Source organism: Stomoxys calcitrans, chromosome 2 (genome assembly GCF_963082655.1).
Source record: "Stomoxys calcitrans chromosome 2, idStoCalc2.1, whole genome shotgun sequence".
NCBI lineage: Eukaryota > Metazoa > Arthropoda > Insecta > Diptera > Muscidae > Stomoxys > Stomoxys calcitrans.
Genome location: NC_081553.1, coordinates 144573047 through 144597969, shown reverse-complemented (window position 1 = coordinate 144597969; position 24923 = coordinate 144573047). Strand labels below are relative to the sequence as shown.

At 39.1% G+C, this 24923-nt stretch overlaps 1 protein-coding gene across 4 annotated transcripts in view; it reads right to left on the bottom strand.

Moving 5' to 3' along the window:
* The window catches only part of LOC106092078 (ADP-ribosylation factor-like protein 3), a 79370-nt gene that overhangs the window by 17779 nt on the left and 36668 nt on the right, over nucleotides 1-24923 (bottom strand). For 3 of the 4 annotated variants that reach the window (XM_013258832.2, XM_013258834.2, XM_059361820.1), the window contains exon 4: nucleotides 14955-15191. In XM_013258832.2, the coding sequence (XP_013114286.1) occupies nucleotides 14955-15191 (237 nt within the window). Of the gene's footprint in view, nucleotides 1-14523; nucleotides 14788-14954; nucleotides 15192-24923 lie in introns of those variants that run through there. The other variant, XM_013258833.2, reaches the window with a different exon arrangement.

Genomic DNA, 24923 nt, shown 5'->3' with positions numbered 1-24923 from the left:
GTCGATCGGAAGATCTTCACATCATTTGCATACATTAAAATATTCGAGTGTTTTAAAGTAAAATGGAGATCGTTTATGAAAAAACAAAACAGCACAGGGCCAAGATGACTACCCTGTGGAACACCTGAAGAGATAGCAATTGATTTGAAAACTGTAGTACCAAATTCAACTCTTTGAGTACGTCCAGTCAGATATGATGTAATCCACTTTAGTAACGGGGGACTGAAACCAATAAATTCCATTTTTCTTAACAGAAGGTTGGGTTGACTTTATCAAATGCTTTACTAAAATCGGTATAGACAGTATCCGTTTTCTAGCGTTCCCTAAAGCATTCGTTGACCAAACAAGTAAATTCTAAAATATTTGTTATCGGAAGACACTAGATGTGAAATAGTGTCAGTCAAAATTGTCTCTAATAGCTTCGGAATAGCATTCAAAATTGAAATGCCCTGTAATTAGAAACCTCATTGCGATTTCGGCTTTCAATAACGGTCTTACATAAGAATGCAACCACAATTCCGGCAGATATCCATGCTTTAATGAACTGTTGAAAAATGTACAAAGGGAATATGAAAGTTCGAGAGCGCAATGCTTTAAAATGTTCGATGGAATTCCATCTGGACTATCATTAAAAGTTATCTTCAGTGAACTTAAATTTTCAAGTACTACGTTTTCCCCAATCCCAGACACGTCTATAAAAGCTGAATTGTTGATTGGGTATGGATATGTCTCAAATAAATCATAATAATTGTCTGAGTAAGTAGTGCTATTGGGATTGGATTTTTCATATAGTCGGCTTTGACAAATTTTTTCACAGCTTGTGACTCTGTAATTGCATTCTTTCTTCTGTCAGTTATCAGCTGTTACTTTTAGCTTGCTTTAGAAAAAAAGTGTAAAAAAGGTATATTTGATTAATGTTCATTCTAAGTTTTATTAAAAATGAATTTACTTTTTTTTAAAAAATCCGCATTTACTTCTTGGGCAACCCAATAAAAAAGTCTGCAGAGATGACCTGAATCGTTATCAGCTACTTTAGCTTTATATCTAAGAAAGTTCGGTAAACTATTACAACGGCGCTTTGAACTCACAAATTTGTAAAAAGATTAAGGATTTGATTTTAATTGATTTCTAATTTTATTCAAATAACTACCTACAACAACAACATTCCATGGAGGACCAGATGCGTTGAAAAAGTATTTTTAGGGACAGATTGAGAAATAAAGTCAAGTAGCACAGTATAAAAAGTTTAAATCATTTCATCGATATCTTTAGATCTGAAAAATTCATTCCAATGAACAGATGAGAGTAGAGAGTTCAGTTTGATGTAATCAGTTTTAGCAAAACAGTATATTTTTCAACTGCTACATCTCTTTTAAATTTAAGAGTGCGACAGGATATAAATGATTTGTGATACAACCGGATCATTAGAACTTAAACATAACTCAGATGATTGATTAACGAAAACAAGATCGAGTAATTTAGAAAATGAATTGTTTATGTAATTAATTTGAATAATAACAAAATTTAACAATATGCCGATGCATTCAATAGAAATGCCATTTGGTATCACGGGTGTTAAATCATTTGACTCGGACGAATAAGGAAGATTAAAATCACCAAGGGCAATCAATGTGTCTCTTGGTTGAGATGACTGAAAAGATGATTGGATTGCAGATACGTGTTTTAAACAAATATCCTCATATGAAGAGGGTGAGACGTAAGAACATGAAATAAATATTGAAACATTTTTCAAAAATATCTTTACGGCTACAAATTCAATATCCAAGGAAGATTCCACTATTATTTCTTCAGAGGGAAATTCAGCGGAGACCGCTACTAGCACACCACCGCCAGATATTTTAATTTTATCGTTCCGATCACGCCTATATAATTGATATTTGGAATGTAATATTTCAGAATCGTATACCTTATTCTGAAGCAAGTTTCAGTAAAAGCGGTAATACGATAATCGAAATTAAAACTATCTGAGTAAAGAGACGAAAATTTTGTATTTAACCATCTAACATTTTGATATACTAGACATATGTGATCAGCAGAAAATGAAAAATTCAGTTTTTTGGAATAATTTTATAGTTACAGTTAGTTGGGAGGTAAACAGCATCAGATCGAGGCGTCTCCTTGAAGAAATACTCTCGTATAAATGCCTTAGGGGGCCAAAGATCAGGTTTTATAACGACTTCAAAAATGTCTTCTGGAACAATGATTCGGAAAGAAGCTTTGCTACGTCTTTCATGGTACTTTATTTTGTAAACACTCAATTCGACATCAATGTCAATCTTTGATTTTGTTAAAATAACATGTCATCGGTGGAAACAGCTAATTTGGCTGCAAAAATCACATTCTTATTCGAGGCAACTTTAAGTGGTTTAGGAGTCGTAGCTGGTAGTTTGGATGTAGCTTTTGGGGTGTAAAACGTTGTCGTGCTAGACGCTAAGGCAGAGCACTTGATGAAGCAGCTGTGTTCGATGGAGTCAATAGGCCAGAAGGCGGCAGAATATTAAGTCTCGTGAAATCGGCGACTGAACTGGTTGATGGTTTCTGATCCATTGGAATTTCAATATTAGGATTCAATGTTTTTTTTTTTCTTTTACGCATTCAATCGATGGTTGATTGCAGAAAATTCTCAAGGCATGATGCATTTTCAAAAACCGTTTTGTATCCTGCAAATTTTTTCACTAAGGCGATGAGTTCATTATTAATTGTTTCAAATTCACTGTAAGTATTCTTAAACAAGTAAAAGCGTGCTAAGTTCGGCCGGGCCGAATCTTATATACCCTCCACCATGGATCGCATTTGTCGACTTCTTTTCCCGGCATCTCTTCTTAGGCAAAAAAGGATATAAGAAAAGAGTTGCTCTGCTATTAAAACGATATCAAGATATGGTCCGGTTCGGACCATAATAAACACGTTTGTTGATGGTCATGAGAGGATCCATCGTACAAAATTTCAGGCATATCGGATAATAATTGCGACCTCTAGGGGTCAAGAAGTCAAGATCTCAGATCGGTTTATATGGCAGCTATATCAGGTTATGAACCGATTTGAACCTTATTTGACACAGTTGTTGAAAGTAAAAATAAAATACGTCATGCGAAATTTCAGCCAAATCGGATAGGAATTGCGCCCTCTAGAAGCTTAAGAAGTCAAATCCCCAGATCTGTTTATATGACAGCTATATCAGGTTGTGGACCGATTGGATATCATAACGAAATAATTCGTGCAAAAATTCATTCAAATCGGATAAGAATTGTGCCCTCTAGAGGCTCAAGAAGTCAAGACCCAAGATCGGTTTATATGGCAGCTATATCAGGTTATGGACCGATTTAAACCATACTTGGCACAGTTGTTGGATATCATAGCAAAACACATCGTGCTAGCTTTACTCCTTTGGAAGTTAGCGTGCTTTCGACAGACAGACGGACAGACGGACGGACATGGCTAGATCGACATAAAATGTCACGACGATCAAGAATATATATACTTTATGGGGTCTCAGACGAATATTTCGAGTAGTTACAAACAGAATGACGAAATTAGTATACCCCCCATCTTATGGTGGAGGGTATAAAAATGCATAAAACTAAACATCGAATACTTTACACTTTGCACAACATCAACGAAGTCCTTTGTCTTCTCTTAGGTTATCGGCAGTTCTTGCAGAAATTTTGACGCATTTTGCGCAATAAGTCGTATAACATAACCAGCAAGATACCATAGGTTCTTCGATTTCGATTTCGCACAGATCATGTTGATATAAATAGTGGACAACTGATCCTTTGTTTCTGATTTGTTATGTCTTTTAATGCACTTTTCACATAAAGCGAGGACATCAGGTCGATGATAATGGACATTGAATTTACCGCGAAAAAGTTCGAACGTAATCCTCCTGTGTTGGAAAAATGTATTCTAATCTCACCAAACATTGTGCCAATCAGAAATATTAAACGTTATCAGTGTGTACGGTGTATTCAAACCTGTTCTCTTATAGCTGTGAATACCCCTACTGCCACTGCACACGAAGCGGGAAGGATAGGGGCAATTAATAAACCACAAGCAGGAAGACATAAAACCCTTTGTGTGGTGAAAAAAAAAAAAAAAAAACGATGCCAGTCTGCGCAGGCACAGGTAGCGATGGATGGTTTTTTGTTGTTATTATTGTATTTTCGGCTGCATTTTTAAACAGGTGAAGTTGATAAGGCTGAGGCGCGGTATTGTTGTTATTGTTTTTATCTTTGATTTGTTATCACGAAAAACTAAACGACCAGGTTATTGTTTTATGCACTTGCACTTAAGATATTAAGATAAAGTTGTTGCTTGGTTTATTCTTATATTTATTATTTTGGATGGAGATTCTGTTTTTTAGCACTTTGTAGGATGAATTTATTGTAGTTATTATTTTCTTTAAGTTTTTTTTTTTCACAAATTCACGAAAAAACGTAATGGAATAATATATATTTATAATAGAATAATATATATTTATAATGGAATAATATATCTGGATGCCGTGGCTAGGCAAATTGCTGCGACTACTGCTGTGAGGCAAAGGGAGCTTTTTCTTTTGTGAAGCGGCGGCTAGGGACACTGTTATCCTTGATACAATGACCGTATTCCAGAATACAAAAAAACCCATTGGAACTACAATATCCCAGGTAATAGAAGCTACTTAGACTTCTACACTGATGGGTCCAAACTAGACGACCAGGTGGGCTTTAGGGTGAACTCTGAAAAACTAGAACTGATCATATCGAAAAAATTACCCACTGCAGTGTTTATCAAGCGGAAATCCTTGCAATTGAAGAAGTGGTGGAATATAATGTCACAACGACAACTGGCATAAAAATCTTCTCAGACAGCCAAGCAGCCATTAAATCCCTGAAAAAAAGTATTTTTGTACTTTAGATCAGGCCCGAAGGGCAACGAATGATAGATGGCCATAATGGGGGCATGTGAGAATTCCAAAACTATGTGGCTAATCTAGATTTGAAGGGGTCTACCCGTTGCTATCACTGGCTAGAACAGACGTCTCAGTCATTATGTACATTATAACAGATCGGAAAACATGCTGACAAATTGAAGGTTGCCAGTAATGACGTTTGCCGAAGCTGTGAGGACATCGAGGAAGAAGAGAAAGGATCATCTTCTGTGTGTGTGTGTCCCGTACTGACAGTCAGAAGGAGTTCCACTTTAGGTTCTCATTCCTTTGAGAACTTGTCCGATATGGAGGCTGTGAAAATTCGTAAGTGGAGCTTAGGTGAAAGCTATCGGGCGCGTCCACAGGTAGCGGATAGTGGAAAGCTCTGTTTTTATGGGGAGTAGCTGCAAATGCGGCCGCGAGCAGTCAGCGATTTTTCGAGAGGAGAGTCTCAGTGAGGAGTCAGGTGGCACTGGCTCTTAATTTAATACTGAATGCCAATGATACTCAAGATGACAACCTGAGTTATTGGCGCCTTCAAATAACCAATGGCCACCATCAGCGTCTGTTCCCAGGTTTGGGGCGGCTGGCGGCGAGCTTCGTATCTTGGAGAAAGCGGATCGCCAAAACGAGGGATACATGTGCAATCCCGCACAATCCATGCGGTTGGGGCGATGGGTCAATAACCGGCCCACGGAAAACTATGAGAAAAAAAGGAAAAGTAAAAAACGGACCCCCAAACGTTGACGACCCACGCAAACGAAAAAAGGACCATGATTTGCCGATCTGCGCCTCTCTACAGAAAAGGTGCAGTATACGCACTAGCGGATATATTAGAGATGTACAAGGCAGATATTGCCACCTTACAGAAAGTGCGATGGACTGGGAATATCGTCACTACAATACCAAACGGTGACGAACTATACTATAACTGCCATAACACGAGGCATGAATTTGGCTGCGGATTTGAGGTTAGTGTGAAACTGAAATACCTTGTCTTCAACTTTATTCCGGTGGATGAGAGGCTAGCCACAATCGGCATAAAAGCCAATTTCTTTAACATCAGCCTTATTTGTGCCCATGCCCCGACGGTAGACAAGGACGAGCAGGCCATGATATTAAAATCGTTCTGGGAGATTTTAATGCGAAGATATGGAAGGAAGACATTTTTGTCCAACAGTCGAAAAGTTTAGCCTCCACGAGATAACGTCCAGTAATGGGTTGAGGCTGATAGATTTCACCGCGACAAAAATCATGTTAGTTAGTAGCATCAGATTTTAACATAAAAATATTCACAATGCCACATAGCTGTCACCCAATCAAAACACAAGGAACCAAATAGACCAGGTTGTAATAGATGGAAGGCATTCATCCAGCGTGTTAGATGTGCGATCGATCCGTGGAGCCAACATAGATTCGGATCATTACCTTGTTGCAGCAAAGGTTCGCACCCGTTTAAACATGGCGGGGAAAGTACCATCTGATACTGCACGGAAGCTAGACATTGAAAAGCTGCAAACACAACAGATGGCAGCGGCATACTCCTCTCGACTGACCCAACTGCTTGATGTGCAATTCCACTCCATGTTCCGATGATATAATGGCGCAGTGACAAACTATTGCCCACTCTATGGAAAATGCCACGAAATCTGTACTTGGGTACCGGATGATATAATGGCGCAGTGACAAACTATTGCCCACTCCATGGAAAATGCCACGAAATCCGTACTTGGGTACCGGAAGCCCACCACCCTACCCTATCGCGAAAGGAAAAGGAGAAACGTCCATTCCGCAAAAAGAAAACGGAAATGGATAGTCGTGAGTGTGAGCGAATTGAGATGTACAGGCGTCAGAATGAAGTTCGTAAATTCTACCAAGGAATTAAACATCAAACCGATGGCTTTGGTGCAGGCACGTCCTCCTGCAGAACCAATCCCTCATGATGGTATAGAATGTTTACCTCCTAGTCAGAATGAGGTCCAAGTAGTAGTGATCCTACTGAAGACAACAAGGCAGCAGGAGCCGACGGGTTACCGATGAACTATTTAAGACCGGAAGCGACACGCTGATAAGGCGTATGAATCAGCACATCCGCGCAATCTGGCTAGAAGAACGCATACCCGATGATTGGAACCTCAGTATACTATGTCCCGTACACAAGAAAGGAGACCAGACGGAATGTGCCAACTACAGATGAATAAGTCTCCACGCCATCGCATACAAGATACTCTGGAGCGAACTGTGTGAAAGATTAAAACCAAAAGTCAATGAGATAATTGGGCCCTATCATTGCATCTCTAGACACTGCGCCAATGCCTGGAAAAGACCCGAGAAGAACAAATCAATACCTACCATCACTTTATTGACTACAAAACCGCTTTAGATACCCCTTTACGTTCAAAGATATTTCAAGCCATGTGTGAGTTTGGCACCACTGCAAAATTAATAAGACTCTGCAGGATGACACTTGCAGATACGCTTTCCTCAGTATAAATATAAAAGAATCTCTCCGAACCATTTAATACCAAACGAGGTTTCAGACAAGGAAACATCCTATTGTGTGATCTCTTTAATATCCTGCTGGAAAATATTATATGAGATACAGATGTGAATAGATATCGCACACTAATCACGAGGCAACACATGCTGCTAGTCACAAGAGAACTCTGCCGTCGTAGGTTGGTCACCGGAAGTAGTACTGCAGCCTTTAAAAGAATCGAAAGGGAGTCAGTGAAAATGGGTCTGGCAGTAAATGAAGATAAGACGAATGGATGGTTTCAACTCCCAAAACCTCGGCAACGCCAAAACCGAAACGAATAACACCAGTTTTGAAATAAAGCGAAAAATCAAACTGGTTAACAGATGCTACTTTGGACTAAGTAAGCAATTTAGAAACAAGGCCACCTATCGACAGATGAAGATTACACTAAACAAGACACTGATACTACCCGTGCTGTTTTATGATTCTGGAGCATGGGTACTTGTGAAAGCAAATGAGGCATCGCTTGGAGTATTTGAGAGAAAGATTCTTCGTAAAATATATGGACCAGTTTGCGTTAACGGAGAATATAGGCGACGGATGAACCACGAGCTGTATGACGACGATAGCATAGCTACACGTATCAAAATACAACGGCTGTGTTGAGTAGGTCATATTGTCAGAATGGAGCAAAGTAGTATTTTGAAGGCAAACACGCAAACCGGAAAGACCAAAAACCCCGATGGAAAGATAAAGTGGTACCAGAGGCGAGTAGCATGTATTCTCTGATCAGAGTGTCATATCTATTCAAATCTGCATCTCGTATAATCTTCTCCAACAGGATATTAAAGAGATAACACGATAGGCTGTCTCCTTGTCTGAAACCTTGTTTGATATTAAATGGTTCGGAGAGATTCTTTCCTATTCTTACTGAGGAACGCGTATCAGCAAGTGTGATCCTGCAGAGTCTTGTTAATTTTGCAGAGATACCAATCTCAGACATGGCTTGAAATACCTTTGAACGTAAAGGAGTATCGAAAGCGGCTATGTAGTCAACAAAGAGATGGTAGGTGTTGATTTGTCCATCTCTGGTCTGTGAATATCTGGTCCAGGGTGGATTTACCAGGTCTAATTATGTCATTGACTTTTGGTTTTAATCTTTCACACAGTACGCTCGAGATTATCTTGTATGCGATGGGGAGGAGACTTATTCCTCTGTAGTTAGCACATTCCGGCTTGTCCCTTTTCTTGTGTACCGGACATAGCATGCTGAGGTTCCAATCATCGGGTATGCGTTCTTCTAGCTAGATTGCGCAGATAAGCTGATGCATACGCCTTATCAGCGTGTCGCCTCCGGCCTTAAATAGTTCTGCGGGTAACCCGTCAGCTCCAGCTGCCTTGTTGTTCTTCAGTAGGGTAACTGCTACCTGGACCTCATTCTGACTAGGAGGTTAACATTCTATACCATCATCAGGGATTGGTTCTGCGGTAAAAGTTGGGTAAAATGTTCTTTTCATATCCTCAGCAAGTTATCTGTGTCAGTTACCAGATTTCCTTCTTTGTCTCTGCAGGAGGATGTGCCTGTACCAAAGCCATTGGTTTGATGTTTAATTCTTTAGTAGAATTTCCGGACTTCATTCTGACTCCTGTACATTTCAATCCGCTCATACTCAAGTCTTTCCATTTCCTCTTTCTTTCTGCGGAATAGACGTTTCTCCTCTCTCATCTGGCGCATTGCTACTGAATGCAAGCTTGCTCTATATGCCGCCTTCTTGGCTTCAGTAGCATTCGACACTCTTGGTCGTACCATGTGTTGCTTGGAGGAGGCTTCCGCTGTATGGAATGGACAATAATTTGCCACTGCGCCATTATATCATCGGAACAAGCAGGGCTTTTATAATGCAGTTGGGTCAGTCGAGTGGAGTGTGCCGCTGCCATCTGTTGCGTTTGCATCTTTTCAATGTCCAGCTTCCGTGCAGTGTCAGATCGTACTTTCCTCGCCATGTTCAAACGGGTGCGAACTTTTCCTGCAACAAGGTAATGCTCCGAATGTATATTCGCTCCACGGATCGAACGTACATCTAACACTGGATGAATGCCTTCCATCTATCACAACGTGATCAATTTGGTTCCTCGTGTTTTGATCGGGTGACACCCATACGGCTTTGTGAATATTTTGCCGCGGCGAAATCTATCAGCCTCAACCCATTACTGGACGTTATCTCGTGGAGGCTAAACTTTTTGACTGTTGGACCAAAAATGTTTTCCTTCGCATTAAAATCTCCCAGAACGATTTTAATTTCATGGCCTGCTCGCCATTGTCTTCCGTTGGGGCATGGGCACGAATAAGGCTGATGTTGAAGAATTTAGCTTTTATGCGGATAGTGGTTAGCCTCTCATACACCGGAGTAAAGCTGGAGACAAGGTGTTTCAGTCTCCCACTAACCACAAATCCACAGCCAAATTCCCAAATTCATGCCTCGTGTTATGGCAGCTTAGTACAGTTCGTCGCCGTTTGGTGTTGTAGTGACGCAATCCCCAGTCCATCGCACTTCCTGTAAGGCGGTAATATCTGCCTTGTACTTCTCTAATACATCCGCCAGCGCGTATACTGCTCCTTCTCTATAAAGAGTGCGGACATTCCAGGTGCAGATCCGCAAATCATGGTCCTTTTTTCGTTTACGTGGGTCGTCAACGTTGGGGGGTCCGTTTTTACTATTCCTTTGTTTCTCATAGTAGTTCTCAGTTTTCCGGGGGCACGTTACTGGCCCAGCTCCTCAACCGCATGGGGGTTTCAGCCAAATTCAATTATGTATCATAAAATTGAAATAAAAACCAGATGGCACCTGCTTATAATTGACAAAATTTTAAATTTTTATTATAGCCGTGTAAAGTGGTTAAGTGTTTAAAGGTTTTCTTTACAACGTCAGCTAACGTGACCCATAAATCCGGATTTAGTCGTCTACTTAAAGTGGTTATTATATTACAACATTAATGTAAATTTGGTGTCCTTTTGGATATGCACAATCTATTTTATTGTTTAAAGGAATATTTAAGCATGATAATGTAAAATTATATATTTGTAAAGAATAACTAGTTCAAATCCCAAATAAAGATTTCATTAATCAAGAAAAATGTAGATTTGCTATAAACTTATATATAATTTTTTATTTTTTGCATCTAAACCTGACTTTCTGGTCACATAAAATATAGACCGAACTCCAGACTTAAAGTGTTGAGGCAATTAATTCCTCATTTTTTATTCGATTTCGATGAAATTTGACACAGTTAGTTCTGGAAGACCCCTACCCAATCTTGGGAAATGAAGTCCAGATCGAACCATATTTGGATATAGCTGCCATATAGACCGATCTCCAGATATAGGGTTCATTACCCGATTTCCATGAAGTTTGGCGCAGCGAGTTCTGATAGACCTCTACACCTTTTAGTTGAATATCGTCCAGATCGGACCGTATTTGGATATAGATGATATTCAATAGAAAGGAGTAGAGGCCCATCAAATGAAAATGTGTAGAAATGTTTCCTTTTGTGCTCATTTTAACTTGCTTTCAAACTCGTTTTATGATTTCAACAGGTTATTGTTTGTGTCAGTCAATTGGTTTTAAATGACTTTTATTTCCATAAAATTTTGCGCAAAATTAAAAAAAAAAAATAATCAACTATAAATGTTTCATATTTCCAAAGAATTCATAGTTACTACGAATCATCTATCTACATTCTGCTTAAATGATGCCGCTAATTTCTCCTCCGAACTTAATTAAAATCGATCGAAAATCCGTTTTTGATGGAAAAGATGTCCGGTAAAAATTGCATCCACTCTTGTCGTATATGCACTCATTGATATGTGAGAAGTTTGCCCCTGTTCCTTAGTGGAATGTTCATGGCCAAAATTTTCATTTGCATTGTAATTTTTTTTTTTTTTGAAGATAATCAATAATTCAAAAAGTCAATTTTAAAACACTACTGTCAAAGGCTACAGAACTAATAAATTTCTACTAGAATCAACGTTGCATGCAATTGACTGATGATCCTAACTCACTATGAGCTCAGTATCAATTGCCTTAAAGATTGTATTGTAAATTATGAAATTCTAAGAAATGGTTTCACTTGAAATAATTATTTTATTATGTAAATTTATGTGGGTTAATCGGACTTTAAAGAAAATGACATTAACCTATTAAATACGAATGGGTAGAAAAATAATCCAAGATGGCGCTGGCTTAAAAAAATTGGATTTGCATAAATTGGACGATTAAAACTAATTAAAAACTCCTTAAATTTTGAAAAAAAAAACTTAAAATTTTTTTTCTCTAAATTCTTAGGAGTGAGATTTCTAGAATCAATTTTAGTGTCTTGTTACATTGGATGGTTAGATAAGGTTCAAGTGGCAATCTGCCATCAGACTCACTTTTTCGCCCATTGTGATACTACAGGAACAGAAGAAGGAAAATGCCTTCTAGTTCCTACCGTTGAACCATCCAGATAGCTTTAAAAAGCCTATCAACTTGCGAATGTTCATATCTGCGAAATCAGACAATAAAGTGGAACTCCTTCTGGCTGCCAGTGCGGGCGCACACACAGAAAGTGTTATGCCATTTCACCACATCCTTAATTGCAAGGATCTCCGTTTGATATGCACTGCAGTAGTCGGATAACCTTTTCGATATGACCAGTTTTAGATCCTTAGAGTACATCCCATCGCTTACTTCTGTCGTCATTCCGCTGACCACATCTCTCGATTCGGTTGCTTCGACTGTTTCATTGGCAATGTCGCTGTCTGGATCCGCGTCGAAAACACAGCCTTTACTTAAAGTCTGGCAACAATTGTGCATCCCTCTGGTTTATCCGTCTCGTCCTCATTAATTAGTCTGACGACTAGTTGTGCGCTTATGTGTGCTTTCGGAATAGTCGCTGAAATGTTTAATTGTTTCGCGAGCGAAATTTTACAGTAATCATTCGTTTTTATTTTCATATCAAAAAACGTTTTTTATGTGCACTTAAGGGTTTATATTTTTTTCGCAAATAATGAGATGTTTCCTTATAACTTCCAACAACTATGCTAAGTATGGTTCAAATCGGTCCATAGCTTGATATAGCTGCTATATAAGCCGATCTTGGGTCTTGACTTCTTGAGATTCTAGAGGACGCAATTCTTATCCGATTTGGCCGAAATTTTGCATGAAGTGTTTTATATTGACTTCCAGCGACTATGTCAAGTCTAGTCCAAATCAGTCCATATCTCTGATATAGCCGCCACTGTTCCAAGTATGGTCAAAATCGGATCTCCCTGTGTGAATTTTTTAACCTCTGAAGGGCGCAATTATTACTCGATTAAAATGAAATTTTGGATTTGATGTTTTTCTATGACTGGTGTTATGCTATTTGAAAAAGTCATTCAAAAAACTTGAAAAACTTGAAAACTTGAAGGGTGGAGGGTATATACGATTCGGCCCGGTCGAACTTAGCACGATTTTATTTGTTTTATTACATTTTTAAAGTAAGGGGTTATTTTTTAAGAGCTGTAGAAAAGTTTTTCAAAAAAAAAAAAACGCATAAAATTCATGGAATCTTTAATTGGATCGATATTACGGTCCATAAAATTTAATGTTTGAAGATTATTTCATGCAAATGTTGACCGAGACTGCTCCTCAAATGGTCCATCCGATTAGTCCAATTTTGACATACTCTTTTCAACATTTCGGCCGGCATCTCACGAAAAAACCCTTCAATGTTGTCTTCCAATGCGTGAATTGAAGCGGCCTTAACTTTATAGACATAAACTTTAACAAAGCCTCACAAAAAATAGTTAAAAAAATAGTTGACCGGTCCGGGACGTGAAATAAAATGTTCACCGAACTCGCCTCTCAATAAGTCCATTGTTACGAGTGCATTTTGGGCAAAAAAAGTTGAATTTCATCACACGGTTGCGCTCACCATTCACAGTTACTTTACTTTTTCTGTGTGCATTGGTAACTCTTGCAATGCCTCTGGCTGATCTTCACTGCAAAATCGACAATTCTGCTTATTTTCGTATTCGTTGAGCCAAAAATTCAACAGACCATAAAATGGAAGAAGCGCTGTGATGTACTTTCTTAACAGAGAACGTATTGTACTAATAAAATTCAATAATTTGCAAGCGTTATTCGTTTGTAAGACGATTCATGGTTAAATTATAGACCAAACTAAAGATGTTCGACAGTGAAACAAAACACGTATCTTGCGTGAGCTGTTTAAACCAGTTTTGCCAAAAAGATAATAGCTAAGAAATCACCCCTTAAAACAAATTTATTGTGAAAAATGTTGTTATAATTTTTTTTTTAATTAAAACAGAAAAAACGATAAAAAAAAATTCATATATACTGGTATTAAGTATGTAACCACTTAAATAGGATTTTTGAGCTTGTCATAAATCCAAATTGCAAAATTGTTAATCAATAATACAATTTCCTTTATAGGTTCGATTTTAGCAAATTTTTCAATTAAATGTACAAATTTCGTAATTGAAAATAGTTTTTACCATTTTGGTTGATTGGGCCCAATTGTCTCATTGACTATAGGTTTTAATCTTTAACACAGTACGCTCGAGAATATCTTGTATGCGATGAGGAGGAGTCTTATTCATCTGTAGTTGGCACATTCCGTTTGTCTCATTTCTTATGTACGGAACATAGTATGCTGAGGTTCCAATCATCGGGTATGCGTTCTTCTAGCCAGATCATGCAGGAGGATGTGCCTTCGCCCAAGCCATTGATTTGATGTTCTATTCTTTAATAGAATTAAACATCAAACCGATGGGACTAACAATCTTAAGGGCCTCCAAACCTGCTCAAAAGGACATTCAAACGAAGAGTATATGGCGAAGAGTAAAAGCTCTAAACCGTAAGTATGGTAAGCACTTGAAATGCCAGGTGCCTTCATTTCCCACCTGACGGTCATATAACCCGATAATAACAATATGGGGATAATTGAAGAAGATTGGCACGAATCCTACAAATAATAAGGCGAGTTGTGTATGCTAACAATGTGGAGTATGTTTGAAGTCAAGATACACCAATAAGACGTAGAAGTTTGGATTAAAAATACAAGAAAATATTTATTCTGTGTATTGCAGAAGGCACAGCGGAGCGTGCTTGGATGGGCTAGTTTTAATTAAATTCTTTAAAATTTATAACAAAATATTAAGCAAATACAACAGTTTAATATTATTGCAAAGTGTACCACAATATGCCATTTTTACTTAACAATATTTGTAAAACTACAAACAAAAATTTAACCCTATTATCCGGGAAAATCAATTATCCATAATACCTCCGGTCCAGAGCCTCCCGGATAATCGAGTTCCGACTGTAGATTGCTTTGATTGGGTAATCAGAAAATTAAACAAATAAAATAAAAAATAAAACAAATAGAGATTTAAGAGTATTCGAAAGTTGGAAAACTAAAAAATTTTACGCCCCGATTAATCCTATAGTTTCATATATGTATGCGACATAATTTAGATATTCAGAACTTATATATTACCTTAATGCCCATGCCTTCAACTGCGGAACACGCCTTTATTTGCCAGGTTCGTTCTTCTAACCGCACTAAGCCAATCGCCTCTGCTACTTCAGAGGATGACATAGCATTTGGCAAATCCTGTTTGTTGGCAAACACTAAGAGAGGCACTTGCTTGAGTCGATTATCCATTAGCATTTCAAAAAGCTCATTCCCGGTTTCGCCAAGCCGTTCTCTGTCAGTGCAATCAATTACGTAAATCTGCAAATAAATTAAAAGGAAGTACATAACAAATGCTTTCCTAATAGATGAAGAACAGTTTTACTGATATTAAAAAAGTGGTTTTATGTGTAGTTTTTAGTCTGGCTACTTTTTTTCAAAGTTGGTTTTTCTGTCAGCTTTCACATGATTTATGTACGCATACAGTATATAACGGACACGAGGGTAGCCTTTTATATTTCGGGATTGGACAACACTTGTGTTGCATTCTGCCAATCTGCAATCTGAGGTGATACGTACTCAGAACGTTTTGACATACGAGCGCTATTTGTGTTGTTTACAGTAAATTGAAAGATTTATCTCACCCAAAAAAATGGAATTACTTCATGAACATTTTCGTGTGATTATTTTTTACAACTTTCGATGCACATTAACTCAACAACAGCGCATCGATGAACTTAATTAAATTTTTGGCGATGAAGCCCCATCAAGGACCAGTGTTTATCGATGGTATGGTGAATTCAACCGAGGTCGTAGTTCACTCCAAGACGAATTTCGTAAAGGTCTTTCAAAATCAGTCCTTGTTCCAAAAACCATTGATGCTGTGCGCCAACTGATATTGCAAGATCATCATGGGACCTATCGTGAGATTGAGACAACCTTAGGCATTAGTGGGATATCAACATTTGTCCGTCAAAACAATTTTTTCGCGTTGGTTCCCACACAATTTTTCAATCGCTCAAAACAGGCTCGTGTCGATTGGTCGAAAGAAATTCTCCAAAAATACTATCGCGATGTTTCGAAACACGTCTATGACATAGTGACTGGACATGTCGCAGTCGTACGACTAGAGAAACGCAGAAAAGTCATTTCTGAGTGGTACACAACCATTTGTTTGCCAGTTGTCTTTCAAGAAATCAGGAAAATCAACCGCCGAAGACAGATCAGCTTCACCTCTCATACATCGAATCAAACAAATGTATTTTTGAGCATTCAAAACATCGATTTGATGTGTCATCCGCCATATAGTCCCGACTTGGGTCCGAATGACTTCTTTTTATTCCCGTACGTAAAAAATAAAGTGAGAGGTCAACGTTTTTCGATACCTGAAGAAGTGAACGCATCAATCAGAATGCAGAATAGCAAGTGTGCTTCTATAGATCTTAATATGGAATATTTTGAAAAACAATAAATTGATTTTCAATGATTAATAATTGTTTTTGTTCTCTAATTCCGAAATATAAAAGGCAACCCTCGTATAAGCACAAAGGTGATGGCTTTTATACAACCTCGTTTCCCTGTATAATATTTGTATAAGTTTTTATTTAAGATTAGATAAAATCTTACATATAAGGGGATTTATTAAAAAAAAACCTCACGCGCAGAGTAGCTTCAAAATTTTTATTTTAGCATTTTGGGCAATTTTTTTAAGTCACTGTTATATAATTGAACACAAGCTTTAGAGCCACATGTATGTAAAACTAGCATACCACCGGTCCGCTTCGTTTCGGAAGAACCACCGTTTTAGCGTAAGACTTCCGAAAATCCAAGTAGTCCGTAAAGAAACAAAAAAATTTTTACCAGTCCGGTTACAGTGGTTCAAGTCGTCAAGGAGTATCTGCATCCCAAATTCCAGAGTTCTAGCTCAATCCATATAAAATAAATAGTATTTTGTAGGTTTAGTACCTTAATGTACTAATTTAAAAAAATAGTATAGTCGTCCAATATATGTGTTACCGTATCCCAATGTGTTCCAGTATCCCAATTTCGGGCACGTTAGCTCAACTCATAAAGAAAGTACCATTTTGTACGTTTTAGTACTTAAATGTTAAAATGTCATAAAAACAGCTTAATGTTTCCCCATATAATCTGTCAAGGTGTATCTGCATCTCAAATAACAGAGCTGTAGCGCAATATGAAAAGAAAGTACTATTCTGCACGTATTAGTACCTAAATGTAAGAATTTCAAAACAAATTCTAGTCACCATTTTGCACATTTTAGTTCCTTAATGTACAATTTCTAAAAAGAAAATCTTATGTTAGGAATTCCGTGCTTCTTACAAAATCCTTTATTGTTTTTCATACTACTCCCATAAGTTTGTTCATGTCTAGTATTGTGTCCCCACCTAAGTACCGGTATCTGTTAGACGCGAAAGCCGCATGGCATAGGAAATGTTCCCGCGTCTCATCATCATCCCCACATGCCCTACACATTCTTTCACTTGCCGCACGGATTTTGCATAAGTGAGCTCGTGAACAGGCATATTTCAGTCTTCTCTGGGTTAACATTGAGACCTCTGGGTCTAGCCCAATCATACGCCGTATGCAAGATCTTGTCGGCCCTTCTGCATAGCTGGTTCGGATCCTTACCCCTAAGAAGTATTATAACATCGTCTGCACACCCTCTGTGGTGTGCCCTTCTTTCGTCGATCCGCACTTTGTTAAATGCCCCTCGCCAAAACGCCAATATGTACGTCTTGGCATCGAAAGATTCTTCTATTTTATGCACAACTTCGTGCATGACAGACTTCACCGACCTTCCCTTGACATAGGCATTCTGTCTTTATTTGAGCAGTTCGCTGGATATCCCACTCTTTATCATGGTGTCCAAAATACGTTCCATGGTTTTGTGTAGAAAGGTCGTAAGGCTTATAGGTCTGTAGACCTGTGGTGCCTTGCCGGGCTTAGGTATAAATAAAACTTTTGCTTCCTGCCAGTCTTTCGGAGTATATGCTAGTCCCAGGCACACTGTGAAAATAGTAGCCAGATATTCGGCCCCTTTTGTAGTAATGTCGAAAATATTCCAGCACGTCCGGGTGACTTAACGATTTGAAACTTCTCAAGGCTTCCTCGACCATAAATTCCATTATGAAAAGCCATCGATGAACCTCATTATTCCAATATTCCGGTGTCTCCTAAAGTCCCGTCGGATCCTGGGGAAAATACGTTTTTTCAAAAGCCTCAACTTGTCCTCCGTTATATCTGCTCTCACTTACGCTGTGTCGTCTTCTACCGCTTCAGTTTGGACATGGGTTTTTGAATATATTGACGGCTATCGACCTATTCACAGAAAAACTTCCAGGAGGCACGTTTTGCCGCTAAGGTTATTATTGTATTCCTTGAGCGTTGTATAGGTTAGGTTTAAGTGGCAGTCTGCCATCAGACTCACTTAGACGTTTTCGTCTATTGTGATACCACAGGAAGAGAAGAAGAATGATGCTTCTAGTTCCTACCGTTGAACCATCCAGATCGCTTTAAAAAGCCCAATAGCTTGGGAATGTTCACATCCGCTAAATAAGACAGGTTCTCAAAGAAATTAGAACCTAAAGTGGAACTCCTTCTAACTGCTAGAGCGGGACACACACACAAAAGGTGTTCTATAGTCTCTTCATCCTCGATGTCCCTACAGCTTCTGCAAAACTCGTTGCTGGCAACCTTCAGTCTGTCAGCATGTTATCCGATTAGACAGTGACCTGTAATGACGAACACAACGACTGAGACGTCCGTTCTAGCCAATGACATCAAAGCAGTAGACCTCTTCAAGTCAAGATTAGGCCGCATAGTTTTGGAATGCTCACAGCACCCTCTTTGTGACCATCTATCATTCATTGCCCTTCGGGCTTGGTCCTGAAAGCTTACGTGTCGCTGGAGGCATACCCACAGATTCCAGTGTCCCTGGAGTGTGTAAGGTAGTTCTAGGCTCACAAGCTCGTCTGCTTTAGAATTCCCTTGGATATCTCTGTGGCCCGGCACCCAGAACAGGTGAATTGTGAATTGTTCAGCCATCTCGGTGAGAGATCTGCGACAGTCGAGGGCGGTTTTTGTGTTCAGAAATACGTTCTCCAGGGATTTAATGGCTGTTTGGCTGTCTAAGAAGATATTTATGCCAATCATCGTAATGACATTATATCCTAGCCATTCCACCACTTCCTTAATTGCAAGGATCTCTGCATGATAGTTTGGAACCATCCGTATAGAAGTCTATGTAACTTCTATCAAGAATAGTGATACAATATAGGGCGTTGGTTCCCACACAATTTTTCAATCGCTCAAAACAGGCTCGTGTCGATTGGTCGAAAGAAATTCTCCAAAAATACTATCGCGATGTTTCGAAACACGTCTATGACATAGTGACTGGACATGTCGCAGTCGTACGACTAGAGAAACGCAGAAAAGTCATTTCTGAGTGGTACACAACCATTTGTTTGCCAGTTGTCTTTCAAGAAATCAGGAAAATCAACCGCCGAAGACAGATCAGCTTCACCTCTCATACATCGAATCAAACAAATGTATTTTTGAGCATTCAAAACATCGATTTGATGTGTCATCCGCCATATAGTCCCGACTTGGGTCCGAATGACTTCTTTTTATTCCCGTACGTAAAAAATAAAGTGAGAGGTCAACGTTTTTCGATACCTGAAGAAGTGAACGCATCAATCAGAATGCAGAATAGCAAGTGTGCTTCTATAGATCTTAATATGGAATATTTTGAAAAACAATAAATTGATTTTCAATGATTAATAATTGTTTTTGTTCTCTAATTCCGAAATATAAAAGGCAACCCTCGTATAAGCACAAAGGTGATGGCTTTTATACAACCTCGTTTCCCTGTATAATATTTGTATAAGTTTTTATTTAAGATTAGATAAAATCTTACATATAAGGGGATTTATTAAAAAAAAACCTCACGCGCAGAGTAGCTTCAAAAGTTTTATTTTAGCATTTTGGGCAATTTTTTTAAGTCACTGTTATATAATTGAACACAAGCTTTAGAGCCACATGTATGTAAAACTAGCATACCACCGGTCCGCTTCGTTTCGGAAGAACCACCGTTTTAGCGTAAGACTTCCGAAAATCCAAGTAGTCCGTAAAGAAACAAAAAAATTTTTACCAGTCCGGTTACAGTGGTTCAAGTCGTCAAGGAGTATCTGCATCCCAAATTCCAGAGTTCTAGCTCAATCCATATAAAATAAATAGTATTTTGTAGGTTTAGTACCTTAATGTACTAATTTAAAAAAATAGTATAGTAGTCCAATATATGTGTTACCGTATCCCAATGTGTTCCAGTATCCCAATTTCGGGCACGTTAGCTCAACTCATAAAGAAAGTACCATTTTGTACGTTTTAGTACTTAAATGTTAAAATGTCATAAAAACAGCTTAATGTTTCCCCATATAATCTGTCAAGGTGTATCTGCATCTCAAATAACAGAGCTGTAGCGCAATATGCAAAGAAAGTACTATTCTGCACGTATTAGTACCTAAATGTAAGAATTTCAAAACAAATTCTAGTCACCATTTTGCACATTTTAGTTCCTTAATGTACAATTTCTAAAAAGAAAATCTTATGTTAGGAATTCCGTGCTTCTTACAAAATCCTTTATTGTTTTTCATACTACTCCCATAAGTTTGTTCATGTCTAGTATTGTGTCCCCACCTAAGTACCGGTATCTGTTAGACGCGAAAGCCGCATGGCATAGGAAATGTTCCCGCGTCTCATCATCATCCCCACATGCCCTACACATTCTTTCACTTGCCGCACGGATTTTGCATAAGTGAGCTCGTGAACAGGCATATTTCAGTCTTCTCTGGGTTAACATTGAGACCTCTGGGTCTAGCCCAATCATACGCCGTATGCAAGATCTTGTCGGCCCTTCTGCATAGCTGGTTCGGATCCTTACCCCTAAGAAGTATTATAACATCGTCTGCACACCCTCTGTGGTGTGCCCTTCTTTCGTCGATCCGCACTTTGTTAAATGCCCCTCGCCAAAACGCCAATATGTACGTCTTGGCATCGAAAGATTCTTCTATTTTATGCACAACTTCGTGCATGACAGACTTCACCGACCTTCCCTTGACATAGGCATTCTGTCTTTATTTGAGCAGTTCGCTGGATATCCCACTCTTTATCATGGTGTCCAAAATACGTTCCATGGTTTTGTGTAGAAAGGTCGTAAGGCTTATAGGTCTGTAGACCTGTGGTGCCTTGCCGGGCTTAGGTATAAATAAAACTTTTGCTTCCTGCCAGTCTTTCGGAGTATATGCTAGTCCCAGGCACACTGTGAAAATAGTAGCCAGATATTCGGCCCCTTTTGTAGTAATGTCGAAAATATTCCAGCACGTCCGGGTGACTTAACGATTTGAAACTTCTCAAGGCTTCCTCGACCATAAATTCCATTATGAAAAGCCATCGATGAACCTCATTATTCCAATATTCCGGTGTCTCCTAAAGTCCCGTCGGATCCTGGGGAAAATACGTTTTTTCAAAAGCCTCAACTTGTCCTCCGTTATATCTGCTCTCACTTACGCTGTGTCGTCTTCTACCGCTTCAGTTTGGACATGGGTTTTTGAATATATTGACGGCTATCGACCTATTCACAGAAAAACTTCCAGGAGGCACGTTTTGCCGCTAAGGTTATTATTGTATTCCTTGAGCGTTGTATAGGTTAGGTTTAAGTGGCAGTCTGCCATCAGACTCACTTAGACGTTTTCGTCTATTGTGATACCACAGGAAGAGAAGAAGAATGATGCTTCTAGTTCCTACCGTTGAACCATCCAGATCGCTTTAAAAAGCCCAATAGCTTGGGAATGTTCACATCCGCTAAATAAGACAGGTTCTCAAAGAAATTAGAACCTAAAGTGGAACTCCTTCTAACTGCTAGAGCGGGACACACACACAAAAGGTGTTCTATAGTCTCTTCATCCTCGATGTCCCTACAGCTTCTGCAAAACTCGTTGCTGGCAACCTTCAGTCTGTCAGCATGTTATCCGATTAGACAGTGACCTGTAATGACGAACACAACGACTGAGACGTCCGTTCTAGCCAATGACATCGAAGCAGTAGACCTCTTCAAGTCAAGATTAGGCCGCATAGTTTTGGAATGCTCACAGCACCCTCTTTGTGACCATCTATCATTCATTGCCCTTCGGGCTTGGTCCTGAAAGCTTACGTGTCGCTGGAGGCATACCCACAGATTCCAGTGTCCCTGGAGTGTGTAAGGTAGTTCTAGGCTCACAAGCTCGTCTGCTTTAGAATTCCCTTGGATATCTCTGTGGCCCGGCACCCAGAACAGGTGAATTGTGAATTGTTCAGCCATCTCGGTGAGAGATCTGCGACAGTCGAGGGCGGTTTTTGTGTTCAGAAATACGTTCTCCAGGGATTTAATGGCTGTTTGGCTGTCTAAGAAGATATTTATGCCAATCATCGTAATGACATTATATCCTAGCCATTCCACCACTTCCTTAATTGCAAGGATCTCTGCATGATAGTTTGGAACCATCCGTATAGAAGTCTATGTAACTTCTATCAAGAATAGTGATACAATATAGGGCATTTTTCTTCCAAAAATAATGACCTATTACGAGTCACAGGAAAATTCTCCACTCAACGGTACTTTCTTAACTGAGCACGCATTTTGATAATAAAATTCAACAATATTCAAGCGTTATTCGTTTGTAAGACGATTCATGGTTAAATTATAGACCAAACTGAAAGTTTTCGACAGTGAAACAAAAGACGAAACGTGCGTGAGCTGTTTAAACTAGTGTTGCCAAAAAGAAAATTGCTAAAAAATCACCAACAATTAAACGATGGTACTATTACTAAAAGTGAGGTGGTGAAGCGGAATGGGGGATGCCAGTTTTTATACGTGGGTTTGAGGTTATACGTAAATTTTTGAGGTTATGCGTACTCAGAACGTTTTGACATACGAGCGCTGTTTGTGTTGTTTACTGTAATTTAAAAGATTCATCTCGCCCAAAAAATGGAATAAAATCGTGAACATATTCGTGCGGTTATTTTTTACAACTTTCGACGTGATTTAACTCAACAACAGTGCATCGATCGATTAAATTTTTGGCGATGAAGCCCCATCAAGTACCAGTGTTTACAAGACGAATTTCGTGAAGGTCGTCCAAAATTAGTTGCTGTTCCAAAAACCATTGATGCTGTGCACCAACTGATATTGTAAGATCGTCATATGACCTATCGTGGAATTTAGACAATTAGTAGGACCAGCATACATTCAATATTGCATGAACATTTGACCGTCAAAAAAATTTGCTCGCGTTGGATCCCAAACAATTTGTAAATCGCTCAAAAAAGGCTCATGTCGATTGGTCGAAAGATGAGCCAAATCCAACAAAGCTGCGTTCGAAACACTTCCAAGGAAATGATCGCCTGTTCTTTCGGAAAATCTGGACATGTCGCAATCGTACGACTAGAGCAACGCAGAACAGACAATTCTGAGTGGTACACAACCATTTGCTTCCCTGTTGTCTTCCAAGAAACCAAGAAAACCAACAACCGAAGACGGATTACTCTTCACCACGACAATGTATGCTCTCACACATCGGCTCAAACAATTGCATTTTTAAGCATTCAAAACATCGATTTGATGAGTCATTCGCCGTTAGTCCCGACTTGGCACCGAATGACCTCTTTTTATTCCCGTATGTAAAAAATAAAGTGAGAGGTCAACGTTTTTCGACAGCTGAAGAAGCGGTTTATGAATTCAGAGTGCATATTTTAGAAATATTTAGGTAGTGGAGATATAAGAGTGGCAAAAGTGCTTCGACAATTGGTTTAAACACATGCAAAAGTGTATAAATCTTAATGGCGAATATTTTGAGAAACACTAAAGCGATTTTCGATGATTAATATTCATTTTTGTTCTCTAATTCCGAAATATAAAAGGAAACCCTCGTATATAAAAGAGACGCGAAAAAAGCCCAATAACTTGCGAATGTTCGAATTCGCTAAATTCGACAGGTTGCGAATATAACTTGCGAATGTTCGAATTCGCTAAATCCGACAGGTTCTCAAAGAAATGAGAACCTAAAGTGTAACTCCTATTAAATAGTTCCTATTCTCCCAAGCCCGTCCGCTGTACAATTCCATGGGATATCTCTGTGGCCCGGCATCCAGAACAGTTGAATTTTAACTGTTCAGCCATCTCTTTGAGAGAGATGGCTGAACAGTCGAGAGCGGTTTGATGTTCTAAAATACGTTGCCCAGGAATGTAACGGCGCCCACTTCGCTGTTGCTGGGAAAATTTCCCGTTTCGGCGGCACTAAAGGTCCTCCTGATGGCAGGGGGCTTTTGACGTGGTTCTTATCCAGTAACCATGGGTGTGTGGAGGAATAGTACGTGCACTAAGAATTCCGAGATTTAAACTTCTTAAGGGTAAGAGGAATGGGAGACACAGAGCCTGTATTCTTGTAAAGGGTAGTCTAAATGTTTTTCTTCTTCCGTCGCTAAGCGCTGAAGATTTGGTAGTAGCCAATCTTGAAATAAACAAGTCTTATTAGTGGCTGGCTCCCCTGTATAAGGCACACGATTCAGAGATGCCGCATTCAAACCTCAAGTCGCTGGTTGTAGCTGCTTCTATAGGGAAGAAAAGCCTCATTGTAGGAAGTGATGCTATTGCACATCACCAGATATGGGGAAGTTTCGATGTCAACGAAAAGGGTGAGTTGCTTATTGAATATATTATAAGTTGCAATCTGGCGATTTGCAATAAAGGGGATAAACCGACCTTTATTACCAGGAACAGGCAGGAGGTACTAGATATTACCTTTGTATCGGAAGATATATGTGGAAGAATATGCGACTGGGAAGTGTTGGATGACCACAGTTTCTCTGATCATCGTTATATTAGTTTCAGTCTTGGAGAAAATACTGGAGTAGTGGTCCCTCGGCTAAACAGATGAAAGGCCGATTGGGATAAATTTCGGCACAAATTCTGCACTGCTATCCCTTCTAGACTTAAAAGAA